At 31.1% G+C, this 14,857-nt stretch overlaps 2 protein-coding genes across 2 annotated transcripts; one reads left to right on the top strand and one right to left on the bottom strand.

Moving 5' to 3' along the window:
* Positions 1-3,820: 3,820 nt before the first annotated feature.
* Positions 3,821-5,908, top strand: LOC112755763 (deSI-like protein At4g17486). The gene is made up of 3 exons (XM_025804059.2): positions 3,821-4,410; positions 4,699-4,986; positions 5,363-5,908. Exons 1-3 carry the CDS (start codon positions 4,272-4,274, stop codon positions 5,572-5,574), a joined length of 639 nt encoding a protein of 212 aa, XP_025659844.1. The 5' UTR covers positions 3,821-4,271; the 3' UTR covers positions 5,575-5,908.
* Positions 5,909-11,821: 5,913 nt separating this feature from the next.
* LOC112755762 (uncharacterized) lies at positions 11,822-13,568 on the bottom strand. Its single transcript, XM_025804058.2, has 2 exons — positions 12,678-13,568; positions 11,822-12,575 (listed from the first exon to the last, which is right to left on the bottom strand). Exons 1-2 carry the CDS (start codon positions 13,300-13,302, stop codon positions 12,112-12,114), a joined length of 1,089 nt encoding a protein of 362 aa, XP_025659843.1. The 5' UTR covers positions 13,303-13,568; the 3' UTR covers positions 11,822-12,111.
* Between the last annotated feature and the right edge of the window lie 1,289 nt (positions 13,569-14,857).

The following is a 14,857-nucleotide window of genomic DNA, read 5'->3' as shown; positions in this document are numbered from 1 at the left end:
GCAGATAAGGTCCTGTCTGTGTTTGAAACCCGGACATCCACGCTTATAACAATTCAATAATACAACCTTCTGTTTTTTTTTCTTGAAGATGAGTACGGTATATATTATACGAAGAGTTTTAAGTGTAATGGAAATACCGTGTTTCAGTTGTTTTAACAGTAAATTTAAATTATAAAAAATATATATAATATATTAATTCTCGGTAGTCGGTACACTTAAATTTTTTTTTATTATTATATAATATAATAATTCTACCATGTCTCATGCTCCATCAGTGCATCATCACACATGATGGAGGGTTTTTAGAATTTTAGTATCCTCTCCTTGCAGAAATCATTAAAGGTATGGTACGATTGGTTCGGGAAAATATTGGTGAAAATATTTATGGATGAAATGTGAATTTGTATTTCAGTTTTACCCTCTAATTATTAGAAATATGTTTTAGAAAATTTGATATTAGATAATATAATCCATCAAAATTATGAGGTAATGTTAAAATTAAGGGAAATATTTATACAATGGGTACAATAGAGGTTTATGGAGTATTAGAGATATAATCATTAGTGTTACTTTTTCTCATCAGCTGAAACTTTTGGAATGAGTGGTATCACGATATGGTATTAGAGCGCTAGATCCGAAAGGTCACTGCAACAAATAAGTCATTAATTAATATTTAAAAAACGTGACCTATTATATATAAAAAAAAGTGTTAATTTAAAAAGAAAAAAGATATATGACTTTTTTGAATCTCATAAGATAAGTTTGAACCATAAATTGTGCAAAGGTCTTTTTTTTCGTGACCATTCTCTATCACCTTGTTTCTCTTGAGCAAGCTGGACCATGTTTCATTTAATTTTCTTGCATGTCTACTGTGCTCCAACATCTTTGAGTCAAAGAATGCATGAAATCAACGTCCTGTTTGAGCATGTCTCTCATTCTGCTCTACCATGTTTTAGATAATATAGCTATAAGGTAAATTGAGAAATAATAAGGTGCTAGTCCAAAATATTAGCTAAAATTAATAAAAAGTATTAGTCCTTAATATACCTCTAGAGTTAAACTTTAAAATGGTTCTTCAGATTGATTGTTTGTACTGAAAAAATTTTTTAAATCTTAATTGTACCATAAATATTTTTGAGATTAAAAAATTTTATTCCACTACATTAGTCCCTTACTCGTAAATATTTGATCAAAGATAAATAATATAATTTCCCTCAAGTTACAAGCAACGTAATTAACTAATTAATATTACATGCATGTGTAGGCCTATGCTGCCTCTAAACAATATATTTGGACTATGCTTTTATTAACGAAAAATATTAGAAGGTTATTAAAATTTATTATTTTTAGTCATTAGTTTTTTTTTTTTTATCAAAGATAGGAGACTCGAACCCGCAACCTCTTAATTGAGTATGGAGAGATTATGCTATTTGAGCTATAACTCATTGGCAGTCATTAGTTAATTATTAATGTTTAAAAATATAAAATAAAATATGTTATTAGATTAATAGATTAATAAAATTAAATTAAAAAATTAAATTAATAACTAAATAAAAACAAAAAATAATAAATTCCCACTACCTCTCCTTAGTATTTTTCTTTTCTTTATTAATTAAGTTGGTCATAAGCACAGAAAATTCATGCCGAATTTAAAAGCATGCGTCGTCTAACACGGCAAAGTTAAATTCTTAAGTGTGGACTTTTTAGTTTCTTTGAACTTTTTTTAATTAGGTATATTAATTTGAAGCTGAAAAGTAAAAAAAAAAAATTCAATAAATTGTATTAAAAATCCTGTGATAAATTTTAACCATGAAAGAGTTACTTAAAATTCAAGTACATTTATTTTTATGTAAAATTAATAGTCGAAAATTATTAACCGCACATCTGCACATGATGACAACTATACGTGAGTTTTCATCTTAAATAAAAACTAATTTAAAATGATGGGAATACATTTTTTCAATTTTTTTTTAACAATTAAAAAAATAAAATGTGATATCTAACTCTTCAATACTTTTTTTTATGTTTTCTCTTGATTCTATTTATAAAATTAAGGGATAAGTATTGTTTTGGTCCCTAACATTGAGGGTCAAAATCGAAATCATCCCCAACGTGATTTTTTTATATATTAAAATCGTCATTTTTTTTAAAAAATAATTTTATTCTTAAACTACCCCTATTTTAATATTAAAAAAAAAAAAGAACGCGGTGTGAGCGAGGGGAGGAAAAGGATACACGAAGGGGGGAGAGGAGGGAAAGGGGAAAGTGGAAAGGAAGAGCGGGAAGGGGAGGGGGGAGGGGGGAGGGGGAGAAGAAAAGAGGGAAAGGAGATGCGTCAGCGCTGTTAGGGCTCGTTACTGCCGTCGCGTCGTCATTGGGAGACCACGCTGCTGAGCCGTCGCTGCCGATTCGTCCACAAGCTGCCGTCGGAGAAGCGCCGATGGTTCTACTTCGGCTTCTGCATCTGCTTCTTCTTCTAAATCTGCTTCTTCTTCTGCTTCGGCTTCTGCATCTGCTTCTTCTTCTTGCTTCACCTTCTGCTCCTTGCTTTGACTTCTGCTTTTTGCTTCTGCTTGAGTTTCTGCTTCTACTTCTGTGACTGCTTCTGCTTCTGCTTCTTCTTCTTGTTTTGACTTCTGCTCCTTGTTTTGTCCTCTGTTTTCTGCTTCTACTTGAGTTTATGCTTCTATTTCTTCTGCTCCTGTGACTGCTTCTACTTCTACTTTTAATTCTGATTTTGATTTGTTGTTTTTTGATTTTATTGTTGTTGTGTGTTGATTTGGTTGTTGAATTTGTTGAATTTCTGATTCCTTGATTTGTTGAATTTGTGTTGATTTCATTGATGTTATTTTTTGTGCTGGAGGTAAAGGTGTTGGTGGTGATAGAGGTAAAGGTGCTGGTGGTGGTAGAGGGTATTTTTGTTCGGAAAATATTAAAAGGACGGTTTTAATACGAAAAAAAACATTAAGGATGATTCTAAACAAAAAATTACGTTGGAAATGGTTTCGATTCTGACCCTCAACGTTATGGACCAAAATAATACTTATCCCTAAAATTAATAGTGAAAAATCACACTTTATTCCTTTAATTATTAAAAAAATTATAAAGATCTATTTCCGTTTAATTAATACTATGAATAAAAACTTTTAGTTTTTTATTTTAATAAATATATAATAAATACATTAAAAATTTAATTTTTCAATTAACATATCGTAACTAAACCCTTGAAAAACATTGTTTCTACTTTCTACATAGCAATATTTTGTGGTTATCAAAACTATTAAAAATGTAAAATAATATTGGTGGAATAAGGTAAAATGAAACAATTATTATTATTTATTTATTTTTTTTAGTCTTTCCAAACCATTCAATTTCCTTTATTTCCGGTACATGTATTTTCCTTGACAATTTTGATGAAAGTCAAAATTATTTATTTCCTTGACTAATTTTGTCCATGCACCACAGCACAGCACCAACAAATACAATTGTCCTCACAAAAAAATAAAAAGTGGGAATACAAATATGATAAATAAGAATAAATACAAATCTAATTCAAATCAATTCAATATATCCAGATAGACATCATAATAATATATACCACTATAATAGAAAGGTGGATACTACAATGAAGATGGCATAATTGTCTTCATATGAGTATATTTCTTTTTGACCTTTGGATGATGGATTGTATGGTTAGATTTTGATATTTATAAAAGTGTTGTTTTTGTTTAAAGTGTGGCTAAATAAATAAACCACACTTTTAACCAAAGCATCTTCATGAGAAGATATTTTTGCCATCTTCATTGTAGTATCCACCTAATAGAAATACTATAAAAAAAATAAATATAAATAAGCAATAAAAGGAAAAGTGAAAGGTGGGGAAACAAAAGCATACACACTAACATAAGATTCTCCTTCTTCATCATCCCTTGCTCCGAAAGCGAAGGGAGAAAAATGTAAAAAGAAAAGAAAAGAAAAGAAAGACAGAAAGCATGTTATGGGAAGCAGAAGAAGAAGGAAGAAGAATCTCTGAAAAAGTTCCTCAGAGAAAAATTTCAAGGGTTCTTCTTCCATTTTCCCCTTATCTTTTTGGGGTTCCCATTATACCCTTGAATGTTCTCTAAATTCTCCCTTTCAACCCTCTTAACCGTTACGTTACGCACATCCCCATAAAACCCATAACAACCTTAACCGTTAACCGTAACTAATTCCGTTTCAACGAGAAAATAATAATAATAATAAACAAAAATCAAATTAATATATTTTACAAAATGTTGTGCACTAAACTTCAATCGTCTCAACGGAAGAAAAAACCCGGTTTTCCAGTTTACCTTAATGTCTATGATCTTACGCCCATTAACGGTTATGCTTATTGGCTTGGCCTTGGAGTTTACCATTCTGGTGTTCAAGGTAACTTTTTTTTTCTTTTTTTGTGTTATTCAGAATTGTAATGTATTGTGTCAATTAAAGTATAGTTTTAATTTGAGAATCTGGGATCTCATTACAGATCCATGTGCTTTTTATAGTTTATGGTGAAAATGAAAATGAATGCTTATTTTATTGAATTCTGATGTGAGTGTTATAGTTTGAGCGAAAAGAATTGAATGAGTGATCTTAGAGATGATTAATTGTATTATGTATGTGATTATATGAGTAATTTTTTGGTTTGGTAGTTGACTAGATGAATTTTGATGTTAGTTCATGGTATTGAATATGGATTTGGAGCGCACGAACGAGACACGACGGGAATCTTTGAAGTGGAGCCTAGGCACTGTCCTGGATTCACTTTCAGGAAGTCAATTTTCATTGGAAACACAGACATGGGACCAAATGATGTGAGGTGTTTGATGGAGAAGCTAGCCCAAGAGTTTTCAGGGAACACCTATCATCTTATCCAGAAGAACTGCAACCACTTTTGCCAAGATCTTTGTCTCAAATTAACAGGACGCTCCATCCCTCGATGGATAAATCGTCTTGCTCGAATTGGTAATGTTTTATTTCTTGCATTTCAATTTATGCAATTTTATGGTTATGAATCATAAATGTTATGCTTTTGGTGAAGTTGATAGTTGAGAGTCGATAAAAGATTTGACAAGTTTGACTAAATTGTCATCTAACAGTTTTTAATTATCAAATTCACATGAAGGAAGTAAATTGCACCTGAATTTTCATGTATGCTTTTCAGATTATTCTTTGGTTTTCATAGTAACTTCAAATTCTTGTATCTCTAAATCACTCATTGTTTCTCTTATGCTGCATTTTCTGGATTTAATGTGTACTTTTGGTGTTACATATGTTTTTTTTTAAAGAGGGGGAAAGTTATGATAATGTCTAATGGTTTAAATGTTGTTTTGAATTGAAGGTTTTCTCTGCAACTGTGTTCTGCCGCCAAGCCTAAACGACACAAGAATCAATCCGCAGGAAGCAGAAAAGAAGAAAATGAGAACTCAATCCTGCAGGTTTGAGCCGGCTTTGTCCTCTCCTCCTTCGGTGTCTCGTGGCCATAGACATAGCCTTACTGCTCCTGGGTCTTTAGTAAACGATTCGCCAATGGCAACGGTTAAGGTAAAGTAAAAGACTTCAGACAGAACAGGAATCACGCTCTGGAAATTGTAGGCTATTAGAATTTTTATGTGAGCAACCAAATATGGGAAAGGAAGCAATTTTCTCTGTTTTCTCCCATATGTTCTGTTTTCCTGTATAAAAAAATGGCATGGAATGGTTGCTTCGTTAATGTGCATTTAGAAATGCTCAATGCTTACATTAATTATTCTTCTGAGTCTTGATTAATAGGGTTAATGTGTGTACATTGTTAGGAGGATAATGTACATTTTGCTCAAGTGAAAATATAATGCAAAAGAGATGTAACAGATTCAAATATCTCAACATTGTGCTTTTCTGGATCAAATTGGAGTTCCAATTATCTTGAAGGATCCTTCTTTTCAACTCTTCTTATCATGAAAGGTTAAAAGAACAACAAATTAGCTTGATTAGCATGATTGTTCATAGCTTCTTTACTTTTTTGGATGAGTCCAACATAGGCCTTGAACCTATGAGTAGTTTATTATATATTTAATAAGATATGTTATAACTATTAGATTAAACATATCAATAATTATATATCTGATTGCACTTCAACTTTTGGACGAAATTTCGTTAGATAGGCACAGATCATAGACAGACAGCCTTGCTACAACTGCAAGCTAAGGTTGTTGCTTCATAATTTGAAGGTCACATATTTTAATCCTAAAATATTTTCTCCCCATGTGTGTGTGTGTGTGGGAGACAAAGTTATTCATTTATAGTTGTAAAGCCATTTAGATCACCAAATAATTCATGAGACGAAACTACCCTTAATTAAATTCAATATCAAATGAACAACGTCACTAATTATTAAAACAAGTTTAATTTGTCTGAAAAAGTTTCGTTTATAAGAGTAGCCAACGCAATGTGTTGTGTATACACCTCAAATTTTGTTTACTTCTCGGTTGTATCTTAGCTTGTACCACACTCGTAAAGGATAAGCAACTTCCTATCCTATGATCCATTTTTGTTTCTCGTGCTTTGAACTTTGCATGATGCAACGTCACGTGAAAGCATAATATAATAGCTATATTTACTCACTTCTACTTAATTCTTGAAGGGAAAGTATAAGGAGCCAATGAAATATTTGTACGGAGGATTAGAGAGTATTAGAGATATAATCATTAGTGTTACCTTTTGCCATCAGTTGAAACTTTTAAGATGAGTGGTATCATGATATGGTATTAGAGCTCTAGATCCGAAAGATTAAGAGTTCAATCCTTGGTGAACCCCAAAATTAATTTAAATTTTTGGAAAGATGTTTATTATCTCTAATACTCAGATTGTTATTCTAGATAGTATGAGAGATGTTCATTTTATAACTCCATTAGCTCCCTAACATAACTCAATTCTTTAATAGTTTGTAAGTCGTTCAATATTTTCATTGGCATGTGCCATTTTGTCTCGATGTATTTGGTGTAACCGTGTAAGTTTGAGTATTAGAATGGAGATCACTCTAAAATCTAAAAATAATAATTAAGGTAAATTAAATGTGATCATAATATATTAATATAATATTTTTCAAGTGTTAGGGTTTTCGTATCCCACCTTATGTATGCCGCAATTTGTTAACCAACGACAGGCACCTAGACACCTAATTAAATGGAGTTTAAATTTGTCATAGATTAGTTTTTATTCTGTCGGACTGAAGTTTTTATTCTGTCGAACTCAAAAATGTGGTGAGAAACCAAAATATTATGTTTTGCTGCTTATATGACTATTCTTTGTGAGTTGCAGAAAGAATTTACATGAGTGTTAAATTACTCATAGTAATAAAAGAAACTTAAACATGCTATAATTAGTAATAAAAACCATGCAAGAATTGAACATGAATAATGTAGAACTTGTATTAAAATATGCATATATGCATGAAAATAGCAGAAATATAACACTGGAAAGAGCATAGTAAATGGCAAAATGATAAATTGTAGGAATTCAAAGACAATAGAAATAATAAGGTGTAGAACCATAAATGACAAAAATTAAACTAAGATCCAAATACTTAAATTCATTTGCAATTCATCTTTTCCTTTAAAAATTTTCGGAGTGCATGTGCATTGTAACACAATAGAAGCCTCATTGGCTTCAGAATTCTTATCCTATTTATATACAGAATTTTCTATAATAAAAAAAGAAAAAGTTTAGGGACTAGCAACTTTTGTATTTTCTGGCCAGCACTTAACCATCAAAACAGAAGTGAGTGATCTCTCACCATTAGATGTAATCTCACATCATTAAAAACACTATTGATGGTCAATTGATGGTTACAAAACATCAAAATTGTTAACCCCCTAGAAAATTGAGCTCGGATTTCAAATTTCTCCACGTCTTCTTACATTTTCGCCTGAACTATTATGAGAACTCCCTTAAAATGCAAAATAATTTCTCCCTTTCAACCCCATTTTATTATCATGTCTGTCTACCCTTTATCCAAAATTTGGAATAACGAACATATTGATGTTGATATTGATATTGGAGAAAAGGATAAATAGGTTCCTGACCTTTTGCCTCGCGGACATTTTTATTCCTGACCATTGAAAAATATTTTTAAGTCCTGACCTTCACAAAACTTGGACGGATCAGTCCCTGACGGAGGCATTTGGACGGATCAGTCCCTGACGGAGGCATTTGGACGGAGGGACTGATCCGTCCAAATTTTGTGAAGGTCAGTGACTTAAAAGTATTTTTCAATGATCAGAGACAAAAATGTCCGCGGAACAAAAGGTCAGGGACCTATTTGTCCTTTTATATTGAAAAACATTTTTCATAAACAAAACATTAATATTAGGTACATGCTGAGTACAGAAGCATGCAAGGCAAGGTCCTTGAACAGAATTTTATTATATTTTTGCTGTTGTAAAGAAAGTAGCTAGAGATTGCAAGAATCAGTCAGAATTGTTCACTCACATAAATACTTTAATAACAATACAATATAATTTTAATATATAATTTTCTTTTAATAATAATATAATAATATATTTAAAATAAATTCTAGCGACAAATTTTAACTATCATTTTGTAATTTGACTAATTTTGACTTTTTAAATTTGATTCAATTTTGGCTTTTATATAATTTTCTTACTCTTATCAATATTGATGAATTCATTTTATGCTTCTCTTATACATTTAGATATGAATTGTCATCATGTCATATATATTAAAGCTTCTATATTTTTTAACAATCTCTAGTGATTATAATTCAAGTTGAATTCTTCAATTTGGTTACTATCAATTGATAAGCTTAATTTAATTTTCAATACAGATATAATTTTTATCTAACTTTTTTTATTAGTTTAAATTTTTAAAAAATGTAATTTTATGATATAATATCGGAATTTTTATGACCAAAAAATTTAAAATTTAATCATTATTATTCTCAAAAGAAAAAAAATTGCATAAAGAAAAAAAAAAAGAAGTCTATGTAAAAAATTTAAACAAACTTCAAATAAAAAAATTATTATTTAAAATTCATGTTAGAGATATAAATATTTTTATGTTTTTTTCTATTCATTTAAGTTCTTGAAAGAAATAATTTTATGACAATTAAATATTTTTCTACTTGAATTTTGTTTCGGTCAATTAATTCTTAGAGCAATTACGATTTCTTTTTGTGGATTTGATCTAAGATTTGCATGCACTTGTGATAATTTTTTTTATGTTGCTTCGCTAGAATTGGAACGTTTAGAAGGTAAGTATTAGATATATAATTATTAATATTATATTTTTCTATTAATTTAATTTTTTAAAATGAGTAATTTCATGATATAATTTTAGAATTTTATATCTAAAAGATTTTGAGTTCGATCTTTGGTAGCATAAAAGTTTTTTTTTTTAAAAAAACGAACATGAATAAAAGATTTTATAAAACATCTATTACGACATCCAATCTTAATTAGGTGAGATTGTTTTCTAAATTTTATTTGGTCCAAAATAAGTATACATTAAGATGAAAACTCAGGTGCAGTCGACTTCACGTGAAGTTTATAGCTGAGAGTCGTTAGATTAAAATTTTGTCAAATCAGCCAAATCATCTAACGATTTTCAATTATCAACTTCACGTGAAGTTGACTGTACGTGAGTTTCCACCGTACATTAAATAAAAGAAGGAAATAATTAGGAGAAGAGCGAAAATAATACACTATAAAAAGTTCCATATCCATATAAACTTTTCTCTTAAACAATCATTGACCTGATGACCTTAGTCCATCGACTCTTCAAAATAAATATCTAGTAATGATTCTAATCAGTTCGTCACAATACTACTCTAAGACAACAGTATGAAAACAAACTAAAAAAACTTGGCCACCCCTTTTTCCTTTACAATCACATATGATATGAGATCAGACTTATTTGTTCCAATAATTTTGTTTCAATTAACTTCAACATTTTGTAAGAAAAGCTTTTAAAAAATGTGAAAATCTGGATGTAGTCAACTTCACGTGAAGTTGATAACTAAAAATCGTTAGATGAAATTTTAGTCAAATCAATCAAATTATTTAACGATAATAATGGTACATGTCTCTTCATGTTATAAATGATGTACATACAGATCAGATAGTACATACATACAGCTCCCTCCAAAATTACACATTACACCCGATCGCAATAAAGAATTCTATGTAACAAATAATAATAATAATAATAATAATAATAATAATAATAATAATAATAATAATAATAATAATAATAAAATGCTTGGCACCAATATAAATTTGCTAACACAAGGTGATTACTATTTATTTAATCAAAATAGTTTTAAAAATTAAAAAAAATAAAAATAATTTTAATATTTAATAATTATTTCAGATATATCCCTAGATGTTGACAATAAGTAATGTGATCATTTTATACTTAGGATTATTATATCAGCATTTTCGTTAATGACGTTAACTCCACGATATAATTAAAACATATTTAAAATATTAGTTGAAAAATTAAAATAAATTAAATATTAGGAAATTTTTAAAAGTTTTTTTATAAAATTTCAGTACAAAATACATACTTGTTTTAAGGAAATTAGTAGTTAATTAATTCTACTAAACAAATCACATTTATTACAAATTAGCATAATCTTACAAAATAATCAAAATATTAAATAAATCAATTTTCTATTTTGTTAAAAAGTTAAAAAAATAAATTCTAATTAAAATCAGCTTTCAACATTAAAAAAAAAAAAGAAACAGAGGAAAAAAGGTTATAAAATAAAAAATGCACCATTATTGTGATTTCTGACGATGTAGCAAAATGACAAGAAATATATAGATTATGTTCATTACTTCATTTCATTGACTAAAAATTAAATGCTTCAGTCAGCCCAAATAAATATCTCTGGAAGCTAAGGTATTTATTTCTTTTCTTCTACGTTGTTCACAACATTGACCATGGAAACATTATCTTAAAAAAAAAAATTATGTGGACCAAATTAAGCCCACTGGTATAGTACAACCTACAAACAACCGACCCGTTAGGCAAAGCAACTACGAATTGCATGTTGCCCCTTTGGCCACATCAAATTTTCTCTGTAGCCAATCAAGCACACACTTTAATTGTGTTCCCTCATCCTTCCAACCTAATCAAGATTGTCAAAAGAAAAAAAAAAATTCACATCTTATTATGACAATTTAATTAATTCGGTTTAAAAAATTGCAATTATATCTCCTAAAATTTTCTATTTTCAGAACTCAAATTTGATATATCATGTATCACTACTAAAACCAATGAACTTTTTGCATTAGTCATCAAGATATCAAGCAAGGTCTTAATTTGTGTTTTCTCAACCTTCCACATGTCACTAGAACTTTTTTTTCTTCATCAAGGATGTGACAAATTCACATATTGTCTCTTTCAAGATGAGTTTTTTTTTCTTCGATTTTTTACAATTCTAAAGACGAACTTACTTACTAATTGACTAAGTATGTGTTGATCATCAAAATCGCCATTTAAAAATTAGTAAATACGTTTTTTATTTTCTATTTTCTTTTTTTTTTCTATTTTTGTTGAAAATGACAGCATCAATATCTTATGATGTTAACTAATGTTAACAATTTGAATGAATTGGACTTAACAATTGAATATTAATTGGACTATTCAACCAACCTTATTGTAATTAGTAACCATTTATCCTCATGCGAAGTTGCAAACGAAGCTTAATTAGCTACCAAATGAAAAATTCTATCAAGCTCTCATTCACTCATTTCATCGAACACTTAAAACGCACACTGCCTAACAACACGCATAATTTCCCTCAGCAATTCATTTCATGTAAAATTTCACTAATTTGTGCAAAAGAAAAATTACAATTTACATATGCTGATCTAAAAAAAGAAAATTAAAGTACATAAGATCAATATAAAATAATACATGATCTCTGTAGAACGAATGGGTCAACGTAAAAATCTATATCCTAACCATCTCTAAACTTGTGTTAGTAAACAGTAATAGAATTAAAGAAAATCCAATAAGTAATTTGCTCAATGAAATGCAAGAAGAAAGAAGGAGGTGATTGAAACATACAGAAAGTAACGGCGATCAAATTCCAATTCTCCAAGCATGAACAAGAAGAGTTAATCCAACGGGACCAATCAACTCGCTCTCTTCTAGATTGGACCACTCCATGACGGAGGAGCTTCCGCCGAATGATCCCAGCGAAGACGACAACGAAAACGACGACGATGACAATAATAAACTCTTGCCAGTTTTCCCGCATTCCGAATCGTTCCAATAAGTCTCCCCGAAATCCTCGTCCTCCTCAAACTTGAACATAAACACGGCGTGACCATCATCACTTTTACCCAGATTGTTATAATAATAATTCTTATTCTTATTATTGTAGGAGTTGTTATAGTTGTTGTAGTAGTGTTGGTATTCCTCCTTTTTGAATAGCCAGTTATGAACGTCCCACGTGATTTGCACGTGACCACCTTCACCAATTTCCACTCTCTCGTTCCCCCTAAACTTCCACCTCAACCTCTTCACTTCCAAAACCTTCTCTCCTGTACAATTACGAATACAGTATTAAAATACATACAAAATTAGTGGTAAATAAATTTGAAAAGTAGGATTTGGATTTGGATTTGTCCATCGTAGCTCCTCACCGTCGAAACTAAACAGAAGCCTCGAGTTTTCGCTATCGTCGCCGCCGCCGCCGTGATATTCAACCTCCAACTCTCTCGTTCTTCCGGCGATCGTTGCCGACGTGGAGTAGACTCTGTTGGAGACACCGTTGGCGTCGACGTCGACGTACTCTTTCCTGGTGACGAGTACCTGGCGGTTCTCGGGATCACGTGCCTTGCACGTGGCGCATGCATCTTTGAGCGGTACATCTCCGACGAGGAGTGCGATGGAGTCGTCTAGCGTGAGGGCAAGGAGGTAATTAGACTCAGGCTCCGGACGGTTACCGAACCTGGCTTTGGAGAGGTTCCAGAAGATTCTTATGTTGTGAGAGAGAGATTTGTGCCCGCGCTTCTTGTTGCGGAAGGAGAAAGGGAAAGCGTTGATGCGGAGGTTGAAGGTGGGAGGGTTGAAAGGGTGGTGGTTGTGGAGATGGAGCTGGAGGGACCGGCCGAAGATGGACTGAGACCATGTCACGGTGACGGTGCCGGCGGCGGTTTGGTATGTGTAGCTGGTTTGCGTTGTCAAGAAGAGTTGCTGCCGCAGCGGTGGATGCGGCGGACAGTCGTCGGAAGTTTTTGAGAGGTGGAAGCATGAAAGGAAGGACATTATCTCTGGTTTTTGTTATTTGAAAAAAAAAAAATTGGAGATTTTGTTGAATATAAGGGTTTTTATTTTTTAAAATGTTTTATTATGGTTATTTTGGCATGGAAATTGAAGAGAAAAGAAGGAAGGAATGTGGTATTTGCTTTTTTTAATAGTGCCAGGGAAACCAGGAGAGAGAGAGAGACTTGTTAAAACATTAATACACTTTGACTCCTTTTGTGCATGTATGTATGTTTTAAGGGTCGTAATATAGTTTCAACTCTCAACAAATTAAAGATATTTTTTATTTTTATTATTAAAATATATAATATAAGTTAAATGAATTTAAATTTTTTAAATTTTAAATTTTTATTTGAGAGAATAAAATTTGATTTTTTATTTTTTATATTTTTTTAAGTATACTTTTATTATTTATTTTAATAATTATGATTTTTTTAACTTAAAAAATACTATTTTCTTATATATTAAAATTAGGGTAATTTTATCAATTAAATTATTTCACTCTCAATATTACGCAAATACATTGTTTCCAAATCCAATACGCAAATACATTGTTTCACGTATCTATAGAAACCGCTACTGACATTAGCGGTTTACAAGTGTACAGAAATCGCTACAATCAGCCGCGATTTACGTGCAATAGGGCTAAGTCATAAACCGCGGGTACCAGCCGCGGTTTACGTGGAATATGCATTGGTCATAAACCACTGCTACCAGCAGCGGTTGGTTTACGTGTGTTGGTGTGCGTGCGTAAACCGCTAGAGCCTATAGCGGTTTATGTGTAATTGGCTACCTATATAAACCGTGGTGGTAGCCGCGGATTATTCATTTGGAGGGGTTGTGACGTTTTTTAGAGAGAGAAAATTCTAGAGAGAGGTCAGAGCAAGTTGAGAGCGGGTCCGAGGTATCTCAGCAACGACTTCTGGCGAGTTATCATGGCAGACAGGACCTTGTACCGACTGAACGGTGTTGCGCATATTGCCGGTTCTATTGGTGACGAGGTTAGTTAATAATTATTTTTTTAAGGCTTAGTATTTGTTAGTTAGAAAAATTGTATGTAAGGTAGACGAACTAGAATTTATAGATTATTCCCTCTAGTTTGAAATTAGGCTTCGCATGCTAGGATGTTAGTTTAATCAATTTGGGTTAGTGTTTTGAATTTTTCTTGTTAAGTTATAAATATGACTAGTTAGCTGAATTTCAAATCCCTTCAATGAATGTTATTCTACATGTTGTTAGTTTAGTTTAGGGAAAGGGACAGTTGACGTTAGTGGTTTATTTTAGTTCGGTTAGTGTATTTGTATGATATGAAGTTTTTTATTTTAAAGCTTTATAATATTTTTATAATTCTAGCTGTTATTTATTCAAGTATGTGTGTTGTTATTTTTACTATCGTAATTAGTTTCTATAATTTGAAGCTTACATGTTTTTCGATGGCTTAGTTATATAGGGTTCATAGATTAATTTGTTTACCGGTTCATCATTTGTTGATGGTTTAAGATATTTGTTATTGTTAGATAGGGGAATTTTTTTATGGATAGGAGAATTTAATTGGACC

This window comes from Arachis hypogaea, chromosome 6 (assembly GCF_003086295.3).
Source record: "Arachis hypogaea cultivar Tifrunner chromosome 6, arahy.Tifrunner.gnm2.J5K5, whole genome shotgun sequence".
In the NCBI taxonomy this organism is placed as follows: Eukaryota; Viridiplantae; Streptophyta; class Magnoliopsida; order Fabales; family Fabaceae; genus Arachis; species Arachis hypogaea.
This window is presented reverse-complemented; position numbering and strand designations above follow the sequence as displayed.